This window comes from Cervus canadensis, chromosome 11 (genome assembly GCF_019320065.1).
Source record: "Cervus canadensis isolate Bull #8, Minnesota chromosome 11, ASM1932006v1, whole genome shotgun sequence".
Taxonomy (NCBI): Eukaryota; Metazoa; Chordata; class Mammalia; order Artiodactyla; family Cervidae; genus Cervus; species Cervus canadensis.
In genome coordinates this window covers 28,600,644-28,614,435 of record NC_057396.1, presented here as the reverse complement: position 1 = coordinate 28,614,435, position 13,792 = coordinate 28,600,644, and the positions used below count along the sequence as shown (strand labels likewise).

The following is a 13,792-nucleotide window of genomic DNA, read 5'->3' as shown; positions in this document are numbered from 1 at the left end:
GGTGCTTTATATACCATACTTCCACTTCTGAAATTTTAATTATGCCCACTTTATAGACAAGAGATTAATAAGCTTATCAAAGGTTATATGGTTAGGAAGTGGAACTGTGATTTAAAGCTCATTCCATGCTATGCTAAATGTTGCATGCAGTGAGAAAACCAATCTCATTAGAGGGAGAGTGAGAAACTAAGATGGAACAAGTGAGCTGAGACCAGATTCTGAAAGGCTTTAATAATTTCCGTCTTTAGACAATCAAGGAGACTACAGCTTCATATATTTCTTTAAATTATTTTCTTTGAATATTTATGTGCATATACAAAGATAGATATAAACAAAACATAACAAAACATTTCTAAACTGACAAACAGAAGTATAATTTCCTGCTTAAATTATTGAAAAGAATATGAGGTCCATTTTCCCATCATGCCAACTAGGCACTTACTTAATCATCTGAGTGTTAATATATTTTAGAGACACTATGATTCTTTCCTCCCAAAGAAAAGGGCCAAGGCAAAATTCTGGAATCAGGGTAATCAGAAGATTAAAATGGAGAAAGGCTGGGTTGATCTTGAAATGATAAGTGCTTCTCAGGGATATTTTCTAGCCAAAGGATGACATATCCTATGTCTTGGTGCTACTCAACACTGTACAAGTATTCCAATGAAAATGCTACTAGATTACCCTCACACCCTCATTTAATTACTTCATTTTTCTAACCTCATTCTCCATTCAATCTGCAGTTCTAGTATTTCTGAGGTGGGAGGCCAGCAGTAATTCTAGGTACTAACACAGACGGCAACATAGTTCCCTCTCCATCATGCCCTTTGGGCTTACTCTGGTAACTCCTGCAGTATCGTGTGGACTGTCTCCCAAGAAGCTTTGCTGTTGTTGAGGACAAGTTTTCGAACCCCAGAGAAGGACCCAGCACATGTTCTTTCTAAAACTGATAAATTCAGAGGGTTGGAACTCAGGTTTAGAAACTCCAACTGGGGAACATTTGACACAATTTTACTGACCTATGGAGAAAAAAGAAGAAAAGCATATTAAGCAGTAATCAGAGCTTTTAAACAGCAATCATAGTCAAGAAAACCTAAGTGAGTGGGTCTCCAGGCAAAATGCCATTTATATTGTAGAGTCCTATTTAGAGATGGTATGCACAGAGAGGCAGAAATAATTTCAACAAATCATGGCAAATGATTTAATTCCTTTCTACAGCATCACTAAAAATTAATGGTATAAAAGAAAAATTTTCTATGTTGCCTTTGGCAAAGTTTTTGATTCTGCTCTGTATAATATTCTCTTTGATACCACTATATGATATTTTAGAGAAAAGATCATTTAGATGACATTTTCTAAAGAGCTGAGATTGGGTCATGTACAAGTAATTCTCTTTGAATATCTCTTCCTTCCATCCTCAGTACAATATTAAGGCTAATTAAAGGTTTATTGAAGACCACATGGTAACAATTCAGGTATTCAAAATTAATTATGTAATCATTTAGAAAACACTTCCAGCTTGATCCAAAGATGCACCAAACTTTAAACTATATTTACTCAAAAATAAAAAGCATCTGTGACTACATTACAAAAGAGAAAACATGATCATCAACTTAATGATTTAGCGAGTAACTTGGTACATAAGAAAGAAAAAAAAAAGGAAATAAGCTTCATTGATTACTGACCTTAACTAGTCACTAAGCACTGTACTAGGTTTTTTAGGGCTTCCTGGGTAGCTCCGGTGGTAGAGAATCCACTGCAATGCAGGAGACCCTGGTTCAATTGCTGGGTTGGGAAGTTTCCCTGGAGAAGGACTGGCTACCCACTCCAGTATTCCCGCCTGGAGAATCTCCATGGACAAAGGAGGCTGGCAGGCTGCAGTGCATGGGGTTGCAAAGAGTTGGACACAACTGAGCACAGCACACTAGGCTTCAGTTTAAAATGCAAGAGATTCATACCAGTTGGCATATACTCTCCTGTTTGATATCTTTTGTGATCAAATGGTACCAAGGATTTGGGTGACATATGTCTAAGATTTGGAGTTTAGTGTGTGGCCACAACACAGCTGAATAGTCCACACATGGACCAATCCTTTACTGCATTCTACCACCTGGATACCAATGATACAAAGGCCTTCCACACAGAAGATGATGACTGCTGCTGCTGCTGCCAAGTCGCGTCAGTCGTGTCCGACTCTGTGCGACCCCATAGACGGCAGCCCACCAGGCTCCCCCATCCCTGGGATTCTCCAGGCAAGAACACTGGAGTGGGTTGCCATTTCCTTTTCCAATGCATGAAAGTGAAGTCACTCAGTCGTGTCCAACTCTTAGCGACCCCATGGACTGCAGCCCACCAGGCTCCTCCGTCCATGGGATTTTCCAGGCAAGAGTACTGGAGTGGGTTGCCATTACCTTCTCCAAAGATGATGACTAGCTATGCGTTAAGGGCAAAAAAAAAAAAAAAAAGTGAAAAGGAACTGGCTCCAACTATAGCATGAAGGATAAGTTCTAATTTAAGTACAACCCCAGTTAAATAAACAAAACATACACTCTTTGCTAACCACCACCCTTCATATTTTATTTTTATAATAAAGAAGAAAACTTTCTCTAAATGGATACTCTCAGAGTTGTTGAAGCAATTTCTGAATTTCCAAGACTAGCAGATACCTGATGTGATCTTCATCATAGTTTGCATCTGTACTACTATCTAATGAGAATAAAGATTTGAAATAATGACTCATCATACATCACCCACTGGCTATCTATTTTACATATAGTAATGTATATGTTTCAGTGCTATTCTCTCAAATCATTCCACCCTTTCCTTCTCCCACTGTATCCAAAAGTCTGTTCTTTATGTCTATGTCTCCTTTGCTCTGTGAAAACCAGGAGGGATGGGGTGGGGAGGGACGTGGGAGGAGGGTTCAGAAGGGAAGGGACACATGTATGCCTATGGCCAATTCATGTTGTTATATGGCAAAGGCCATTATAGTACTGTAAAGTAATTATCCTCCAATTAATTAATTAATTTAAAAAATAATGACTCAGCCCTAGAATATCCTAAAAAACATAACATTGGACTACAACTGAACAATCCAAATATTATTTGGAAAATAATACATGTTAGAAATAATTATCTTCTTTAAAAGTTTAAAATTTAAAAGGATTTTGGGTCACCTTAGATTAACAATATTCTGGAAAATATTATAGTCATTACACAGGTAGGTTTATTCATGGCAGAAAAATGTCTTAATAGTAAAGGCTGATATTCAGTGAGTATCTCAGGCTTCTCTTTTTTAAATTCTAAAACTACAAAACAAGACCCAGTGATCTGAAATGAGTTCAGGATACTCATATGCAGAACATGGAGATGAACTCAGACCACCTCTTTGGTCTCCACAGCTCTGTGACTTAACAGGGGACTCTCTACTTTTGAAAAGGAAGAAACTAAGGTTTTAAGAAAAATGGGAAAGGGTTGTAAGATAACAATCTGTAATTTATACCTAAGCTATTCTCTACTTCACCCGAGTGGGGGATTCCTCCCTCCTCTGAACTGCTTAGTTTAATTTCCTTTATAAAATGGTTTTGATAAGGAGAGGAGGATAAAAGAGATACTTTGGGAAAGGTCAGACAAAAATCTACTTAGCCAAATATTCAAATCAAAGGCTAAAAAATGCATCTCTTTTTTTATACATACAGATGCCTAGTTTTAGGAGGGCTGGAGACAAATCTTTGCCTCTCCTCTAAGTATTACACTTCTCTCTCATATTTATATTAGCCTCTGAATAGATAGCAGCCAGCTGTTTAAAGTATAAAAGAAGCTACTTATAACATTATGACCATTCAAAAACAGTGAAAGGACAAACTAGATTATTCTGTTCCATACTGCTATATCAAATACTGGCTGAAATAAACTTAGTTAATGGCCAGGGACAAATGACCTTTTTGGTAATCAAATACATGTGTTGCAATGGGTTGGAATGTAATATCTTAAAACTGTGACCTAGGAAAGCCCAAACATGTGACCCTCTGGCTCTATCTGTCAATATGGGTTGGAAAAATGTTCAGTGTAGATCTCTGTCTAAGCAGAGAAAAGGCTAAATTACCTAGTATAAATTCTGTGTTCTGATCCATGTTGACACAAATCATCCTTCTGAGGTAGCAGTTATATCTCTATTAAACTGTTCCCATTAGTTAGCAAAAGCTTATGTATGTGGTCAAAGCACAAAGTACAACACCTCTGTGAAATTTTTACTGCCAAAAAAATAAATTTAGGGGAATCAGCCTGTGAACATAGGAGCTGAAATGATTCAGCGTAAGAGTTGGTCTGACTTGTCATCCACGCAGGTCAAAAATCTCACCAGAGATTCAACAGAAGGACTGCTGTGGGAATCCTGGAGAAGGAGGATTAACAAGGTAATTCTTTTTGCATCTGTACAATGTGGACAGAGCATGCATGTCAATTAAGCATCTCAAAGGACCCTGAAGGCACATATTGTAACTTGTTGAGCAGTGAACGGTAAGAGTTGTTTGTGTAAGTGAACCAATCAATAAACACATGGATAAGTAGAGATTGTTTCTTGGAAACAGCCAGGTAAATCTGCATATATTAACCCATGATTTAGAAATCAAGTGACGTACATCTCAAAGAATTTTGGCAAATATCTTAATAAAAGTAGGAAATATAATGGGGAGCACAGATAACAAATTAAATAAGACTATGAAATGGATGAGTATAAGAAAAGCGAAAGAAAAGTAAGTTATAGATAGATATTTCTTTAACAAGAAAGCTGTCTTAGAATTTGTATCACATTTAATATCTACCAGGTGTCTTGATAATTAATTTTATCAGTAGCCTTATCTTACAGATGATAAAGGAATACATGAATTTCTTAAGATTACAGGAAAAGTTAGAGCAACTGGGCCTGATCAAACCTCAAGATACAATCATTTATTCTTTAATGAACTCAGGAAACATATGAATGCCTAGAATGCTGCTGTTTGCTGTTTAGTCACTAAGTCATGTCCTATACTTTGTGACCCCATGAAATATAGCCCGCCAGGCTCGTCTGTCCACGGGATTTCCCAGGCAAGAATACTGGAGTGTACTGCCATTTCCTTTTCCAGCCTAGAATGCTAGTGCTGATGATAAAAAAGAAAGCCCTGAAAAAGCTCATGGTCCAGCAGAAAACTGTCAGGTAAGCCAGTGACTGTACTACACTGTGATGAATTCTTTCACAGCAGCATGATACAGGTGTTCAGTTCAGTTCAGTCACTCAGTCGTGTCCGACTCTTTGCGACCCCATGAATCACAGCACGCCAGGCCTCCCTGTCCATCACCAACTCCCGGAGTCTACTCAAACTCATATCCATCGAGTCAGTGATGCCATCCAGCCATCTCATCTTCTGTCGTCCCCTTCTCCTCCTGCCCCCAATCCCTCCCAGCATCAGGGTCTTTTCCAATGAGTCAACTCTTTGCATGAGGTGGCCAAAGTACTGGAGTTTCAGCTTCAGCATCAGTCCTTCCAGTGAACACCCAGGACTGATCTCCTTTAGGATGGACTGGTTGGATCTCCCTGCAGTCCAAGGGACTCTCAAGAGTCTTCTCCAACACCACAGTTCAAAAGCATCAATTTTCGGCACTCAGCTTTCTTCACAGTCCAACTCTCACATCCATACATGACCACTGGAAAAACCATAGCCTTGACTAGATGGACCTTTGTTGGCAAAGTAATGTCTCTGCTTTTCAATATGCTGTCTAGGTTGGTCATAACTTTCCTTCCAAGCAGTAAGCGTCTTTTAATTTCATGGCTGCAGTCACCATCTGCAGTGATTTTGGAGCCCAAAAAATAAAGTCTGACACTGTTTCCAGTGTCTCCCCATCTATTTCCCATGAAGTGATGGGACCAGATGCCATGATCTTAGTTTTCTGAATGTTGAGCTTTAAGCCAACTTTTTCACTCTCCTCTTTCACTTTCATCAAGAGGCTTTTTAGTTCCTCTTCACTCTCTGCCATGAGGGTGGTGTCATTTGCATATCTGAGGTTATTCATATTTCTCCCAGCAATCTTGATTCCAGCTTGTGCTTCATCCAACCCAGTGTTTCTCATGATGTACTCTGCATATAAGTTAAATAAGCAGGGTGACAATATACCGCCTTGACGTACTCCTTTTCCTATTTAGAACCAGTCTGTTGTTCCATGTCCAGTTCTAACTGTTGCTTCCTGACCTGCATACAGGTTTCTCAAGAGGCAGGTCAGGTGGTCTGGTATGCCCATCTCTTTCAGAATTTTCCAGTTTCTTGTGATCCACACAGTCAAAGGCTTTGGCATAGTGAATAAAGCAGAAATAGATGTTTTTCTGCAACTCTCTTGCTTTTTCGATGATCCAGTGGATGTTGGCAATTTGATCTCTGGTTCCTCTGCCTTTTCTAAAACCAGCTTGAACATCTGGAAGTTCACGGTTCACGTATGTGTGTGTGTGTGTTTATATGTGTGTGTGTGTGTGTGTGTGTGTTTGTGTGTGTGTGTGTGTTAGGATAATCTAATTCTGCCTGAGTGAGTGTCAGGGAAAGTTTCAGAGAGGAACAACAATTTGGGCCAAATCTTGAAAGATACACAGGAAGCAGCTGGGTAGACAGAGGAGAAAGAGAACAGTAGATTCAGAATAAATAAAAGTAGGGAAGTTCTCCTTGTCAAGGTTTATCATGAACTACAGAAAAGCACATAGCTAAAGGTAGAGAAAAGACTCTGGAAATAGCAAAGGGTCACATGATGGAGGGTCACACTTAGAGAGTTCAAAGCATTGTTTGTAGGCAGTGAAAAATCAGGGAAGGGACTTGAAGCTTGAGTTTCATAATCACATTTCATTATTTAAAGGAGTCTGGTAGCACAGCAGAAGGTAGCTTAGAAGAAGCAGAGTAAAACCAGAAGCAGAAAACTCATTAAGACACTTTTCCAGCAGTTCAAATAAGAAATAAGAACCTAAATTAAGGCAAAAAATCAAGCAGGAAGAACTATTTTTCTCTTAAAGATACCTTCTATCAGGTCATGTCATAATCAGGTAGTAATGTTATATACAATAACAAGAGAGAATGTCATAATACTTTTATTTGTGCAATTTAGAGTTACTCTGAGGTCAAAGGCATCAGTTATGTCAAATCACTAATAAGACTTAATAAAATAAGGAAAAGTTCTAAAATATTTGGAATAAATTTCAGTATCAAGAAAAAATATTTTTATAACCTTAATTTTGAGCTCCAACAATTTTTATGTCAATTTATGGTAATAAATATTGAAGTAGTAGCAGAGAATGAACACAGGATATGTAAACTAGTGAAACAGTAGAGAATTTAATGCACTGTTAGCAGTCTAAACCTCTGTAGTCTTATTAACTTCTTGATGCCTAGAATAAAGTTTCTCAGTGTTTTTCACATTAATGAAAAACAAATAAGCAATAACAAGGTTAACTGAAAAATCACTACAGAACCAGTTGAAGCAGTCAGTTGTTTCTCTTGAGACATACAGACAAGAATCCCGAGAGCCAGAATTCAGCAGCATACACAGCAACACAGACAATAACACAGTGAGTCATCGCTGCCCTTCACCCAGACTCAGCACCATGAAAGCTTTACCTCGTGCCAGTCTTCAAGTTTGTTGTCAGAGAGATCTAGTTCTGACACGTGAGCACAGAAGGCAGCAATTTCTTTCTCATCTCCTGCACAGGTAATTCCACAGCTGTTCAACACCAGTACACTTGGGAGGTTGAGGCGATCTGAATCATAAGGGAAATGAAACATGTTCTATGTCAGCCTAATTCTTGTCTACATACACTGAACTGCCAGGAATCAAAATCAAATTATGTGAAATTACACAAGGCCCTGAAAACACAGGATATGATGGAATCCAAGGGTATTGAATTTCAAGGGGGAGATAGCCAAATATGACCCAGGAGGAGATCAGAAGTACTGGACTGAAAAGTCCTGCAGGCTGTACCTCCTGGCAGGACTGTTTAGCTCAACTACCAACAACAGAACCATCATCTGTCACCTTATCATCTGACATTAGATCCACATGATTCACGTCAGGGCTACCACTGTCTTCTAACTGGCCTCAATTCTTTCTTTTTAAAATTTAGTTCAAAAGTATCAATCACTCTGGTTAGCTCTTTTCTCAGTCAGACTGATTTGTATTTTCACCTCTTTTTGCCTTTGAAAATTATCTCAGACCATTAGATAGTATATCGGCTAAATCAATTCTGTCCTTCAAGTTCATATCAACTCAAGGAATGTTCCTCACTTACATGAATCCATTTAAAAATCTACATCTTTCTCCCATACTTGTCCATCAGTCAACCCCCTTTCATATCCACATAGAATTTGTCACTTACAAAAATGAGACTTTCAAAAATATATAATTATAAGAGAACATGTTTCATAGTCTTAAACCATTCAATGAATTCAGTCAAACTACTGCTTGTTCAAAAAATATGCCAATAAAATTACTCTTCCTATCTCTAATAAAAAGGATCAATATGAGAATTTAGTCACTCTTTTTCTATTTGGTATAAACCAAAGACTCATGAAAGTATATTTTATGAATGGAGGCCTCAATTAGTATGATTTTTCAACTTAGTGCTTTTTACAAAATTAATTTTCTCAGGATGGAAGTAGATCCTAAAAAAAATGATCAAGTAAGAAGTCCACTTCTTTCTGCTGTTCCAGTTTATATGGAGTGGTAAGATAGTGGTATTGAGAAGTAAAAAACATTTAGTAACCTTCAGACATAGGAACTTTAAAACACTGTTTAATATTAACCTCCCATAATGATAAAGAACTATTTCCAAGAACAGTTAATTACAACATTAAGTTAAAATGCAAACCAAAAACACACATTGCATGTTTCCAGCTGTAGATGATTGCTCACATAAGCCCCCTCCTAGAATGTCTATATCCCCTCTCTAACCAAATTTTACTTTCTTGAAGGATTAGTTCAAATCTCACAATTTTGAACTCTTTCCTGCTCGTATTAACTCACTCCCTAAATTTCTTTCCCAATCAGTGTGCCATTCATTTGATTCAATATAAACTACCTTGTGTTATTATATATTTTTATAAATGTGAGTATCTTGTAATCCAATAGGCTGTGAGGTTATTGAGGGCACAGGCCAGGCTTGTACTATCTTCTACCTTCCAAGTTCTTTGAAATACTCTCATTCAAATATTGCTTTTGCCCTATGAGTGCAACTAAAATGCCTTTTGGCCAATCTGGAGGAAGATAAATCCTTTCAGGTTTTCCAAGAAACTAAAATCATAGAAAGGGAGAAAGGTTATACAATTCATAATTCAAAATAAAGGGAATCATTTGCAAATAAGGCAATAGTCTGGTTTAATGTCCTAAGCAAGTTCCAGTAAACAAATGTTTTATGTCCCATGTTTCTTACCTTTCATAGGAGAGCCCTGAGGTGTGGCTGGGACATGGACTCCCATCCCAGGACCACGGCGATAAGGAAAGTTTTCAGGACTGTATTTTTCACATAATACTTGCATAAAACTCCTCCCGCTAGGTTGATCCATCTTCCTTTCCTAAAATTCTATAAGAAACCAGAAATCATCAAAATTTGTCTATTTATTCACACAGGAAATATTTATTGAGAATCAATTATTTCCAAGGTACTAAGCAAGGCATTGCCAACACAGAAGAGACGGACGCTGACCCCAGGAACTTACACTGTGGTGAGATCTCATGATTTAGGGACACTACACAGGCAGACAAATGGCAGCAATATAGTTCAGCTTATAACTGCAATATAGATGAAAAGAGCTATAAGATTTAGAAGAGAAGGCCATCAACCATGTGTAACAGGAAGACTTTTGGCTGGTGGATAGGTTCATGTGGTAGTAGGAAAGGGGGCCAAATAGGAAAGTACAGATTAAACATCAGACTAAAGAATTGGGATAAATACTTTGACATTTAATTGACATTTGTCACTTAAAATCCTCTCTTCTTCTTCCACAGCTACTTCTACTGAGGAATGAGTACACAGGTTCTAGTTGGGATAAAAATAAAGAATTCTATGGAGGTTTCTGGGAATAATCCTTAAAAGATAGCCAGTGTGCCCTTTGTCTTCCTTCCCTGTCTCCTCCTCAGTTCTACTGCCTAGAAACAGATCCTTTCTCTGTGAGGCCAAGAGACACAGCCTAAGAAAGGTGAAACAAACAGCTGAAAGGAACCTAAGGGATGTCAGGGAACTGAGCTGCCATAATGCTGCTGAGTGCTTATCTCTAGAAATTTCAGTGGAAGAGGAATAACCTTGTTTTATTTGAGCCACTGTCCTCAATTTTTCAGTTACTTAAAAATGAGCCTAATCCTAACTAAGTCAGAGTATCATTAGCACTAATGTATTAGTATTAGTATTGTCAAGGTCAAGTCTAACCTCAGCTAAGGGTACAAACATACTCCTGCATACTTCCAGTACTCATGCATAGGTTAAAGAAGGTAACATCAAACAGTGTGGGCCTGCTTACCATTATCTTGAGGAACTGGCTTTTGATCTCTATTAAACATAAATCAAAATATAGGCCACTAATTGTCCTCTGTAGTTCTGTCTATTAGCTACTAAGCTTTTTACTAAAATAATCAGAAAGAAAAGGAAGAAGGATAAAAAGTACTCAAAGAAGAGTACTGAGTACTTAAACAGAGCAGAGAGAATGCACAATGGTATAAAGGAGTAACCAGAAGAGATCTAACAACAGAGGGCATCAGGATCACCTAAACAGGAATATCAGACAGAGGAGATCCTGTTTGGGAGAAGAGTTAGATGCTGCAAAGTACAGGGGTGACATGATGAGAGCCCAGTGACACAGTGGTAGTACAAATAGATTCAACATCTACTTAGGAAGCAAGCTTTTCAGGAGTTTTAGGGGCTGAGGGGAAGATGGAGTCAAGGCTGACTCCCAGGTTTCTCGTCCAGGTGACTAGGTCACTGGTGATAAGTAAGTAAGAAGAGAATGCAGAAAGATCTAGTTTTAAGGAGGAAAATGATGAATTCTATTTTACACATGTTCAACATGAGGCATCTGATTCAGGAAAACAGTCTGAATTTGGGTGAGAAAGGTGAGCTGGAGGCGAGGATTTGGATCTCATTAGGAAATATTATGAATAAGGACAGTCAGATGACAGAACTCTCCAGGACACTGATATTTCAGATCCAGGTAGAGGAAGCAACATCATGAAGGAAAGCAAAAAGGAACAGAGAGTGGAGTGTATAGCTAACATTTTGAGAAGTTCTGATGAGAAGGTGAGGAAGAAGATGAGCTGATAAGGAAGGCAGGAAGAGAACAGAGTAGGGGTCAGGGGAGCAAGTGCCAAGGTTTTTCCTCTTAAAATAGGAGACACCTGACACAGTTTAGATTATGGAGAGGCAGCAAGTAGAGCTGGAGAGTATGAAAATGACTACTGGTACCTGGTCCTAGGAAAAACCAGCAGGAATGAGCATTAAAAATGTCTAGAAGGCTGTTGGGTACTAGTCAGGTAACACTCCAAACTGTTCACCACTGGCAGTGATCTATTTACTTCACTATGCTGCACTGGGTTTGCTTTTGCTTTCACGGTCTAATTACACTGATGTTAGGTATTTTCCTCATGTGACTGTCCTGGCTCCACCATGGCATTATAAAGGTGAGCAATGCTATGCAATTCTGCTTCTCCAGTACTGATTCACAGCACCTGGCACACTACTCTACACACAGTCACGGCTCAATAAATGTCGCTGAGTACTATTAATAAAATAACTAGCTTTCCGTATGCCAAGTAGAAAGAGCAGAGGATTCAAGATCAGGAGCAGATATAAGTCCCACCCAGTTCTACCACTTAATACTTTTGTGCCATTGGGCAAGACATTGTATTTCTCTGGGGCTTAAATGACCTTTCTGTAAAAGACAATATTAATACCTATACTACTTGGAGTTCAGGGTTACCATAGAGCTCTGAAATGTACAAATGTGCTATTTAGATTATAGGGCTCTTGTAAATCTCTAAAATACAGAACTGTTACTAATTATAAAAGGAATTTGTAATATGGTAAAAAGCACATAAACATAGAAAACTTCGACTCTGTCAATTGCTAGCTGGGTAAAACATAAACTAGTTATCTAATCTCTTTCTACTTCAAATTTTCACACTATGGATGAGCTAAAATTTTCCTCTTGTATTTGCAGTAGGAATGTAAAAATGACATGAATATAAAAGTGGTCTTTAAACCTGACCCATTTTCTAGATTACTACCAGGACCACGTCTTCCGTACTTTATGAAATCAATTTACAAACACCTAGAGCACAGAGTACACACTCATTGACCACTTGTCAACAAGTTTTATCTGTACGATCTATCAAAGTTTAGACAGGGGAAACGCATTTCATAACAAGTATACTTCAAGTAACTTGAAAACATAGGGCTGCCCTCTGTCACAGTTATCATTTGGGAACTTAAGAACAGGGTCTGTTTTAGTACAAGAGAGCTTGTTCTTTCTATCCACACCGAGTGGTAAGTACACGCTGTTGTCCTCTGTCCAAGCACTGTGTCAAAACCGAACTCTGCATTTTCATCGATGACTCCAGAAACCTCCAGGTAGAAAGGTTCTTTCTCAACGTAAACTCATCACCAACAGCAGGCAACACAGAGCAGGTGCTACGCCACTAGTGACAGGCACCACAGTTCTGATCAAAGACCTGTCTCAAGCAGAATGCCAAGAGACTTTCCAGAAATGTCTAACAGAAAGTCAAAGAAGTTACATAGCTATCTTCCCTACAACTGGCAGTTCACAAGAATGAAAACTGTGTGGGAGGGTGCTGGACTGTCAGTGCCAAAACAGTCACCGAGATTAAATAGCAGCTTTTACCTGGAAGCTTCACATTCACTTAATCCTAAACCTCTGCATTCGAGGACAATAATCTTAATCACAATTTAAATATAGATAAGCTGAGAGTGGAATTAAAGAAACCTTGGCTAAAACTGGAGTCTGGACAGGGCAGTAGGCAGAGCTTTCATCCCTGCCATGTGACATTAATTACTCCAAACAGGAAGAGATGCAGGCCTTCATCTATGACAGGAAGATGCTGCCTACATTACCAGCCAGCAGGAAGAAAAAAACACTCTGCCCAGTGACAACCCAGCCAGAGACTGAAAACAGCCCAACCAACCTCCACTTGGACTCCTAGCTTCCTCCAATGGACTCTTTGATTATACACCACCACCCTTTTCAGCTCCCCTCATTTTCCCTATAAAAGCAAGTTCCCCTTCCTTGGATCTGCCTATGGTCTGCCATAGTTTGCATATCTCACATTGTAAATCCTCTGGCTATTCCCGAATAAACTGGCTTTCTCTAGTTAAGTATCTTGCTATTATACTATTAAAACTGATACGAAGATGGTAAGGTTAGAAACACATACAAGTTAAAGTGAGTGCTGGTAAGCAAGCAACTGTGGGAACTTAAAAGTTATTCCTCATGGCCCCATGCTTTAAGTTTTTCTAAGTAGTCTGTTTTTTTTCTCTCTAAAGACTAAAAAGCAATGTCAGGCACCTTCACTGGTTATTTTCCAGGATACTCTATTGGAACAGCTTTCCATGAATGCAGATAGTGTACGCATTAATACACAGGTTTTGAATTGGAACACTAAGATTGCAAAATGGATCAGTAACATAAATCTACTCAAAATCTGTTGGGGCACTTGGAGGAAGAACAGTAGGTGGGAAAGGAAAACTGAAAACCAAGTAGACTGAAAAATGAGGAAATACAGG

At 38.6% G+C, this 13,792-nt stretch overlaps 1 protein-coding gene across 8 annotated transcripts in view; it reads right to left on the bottom strand.

Moving 5' to 3' along the window:
• LOC122449695 (tubulin-specific chaperone cofactor E-like protein) overlaps positions 1-13,792 on the bottom strand; it is a 161,419-nt gene that overhangs the window by 130,176 nt on the left and 17,451 nt on the right. For 6 of the 8 annotated variants that reach the window (XM_043481606.1, XM_043481600.1, XM_043481603.1 and 3 more), the window contains 3 exons: positions 9,437-9,586; positions 7,629-7,768; positions 835-1,016 (listed from right to left, as the gene is read on the bottom strand). In XM_043481606.1, coding sequence (XP_043337541.1) covers positions 835-1,016; positions 7,629-7,768; positions 9,437-9,569 — 455 coding nt within the window. In that variant the 5' untranslated portion in view covers positions 9,570-9,586. Of the gene's footprint in view, positions 1-834; positions 1,017-7,628; positions 7,769-9,436; positions 9,587-9,722; positions 9,796-13,792 lie in introns of all 8 variants that reach the window. The other 2 variants (XM_043481601.1, XM_043481605.1) reach the window with 2 other exon arrangements.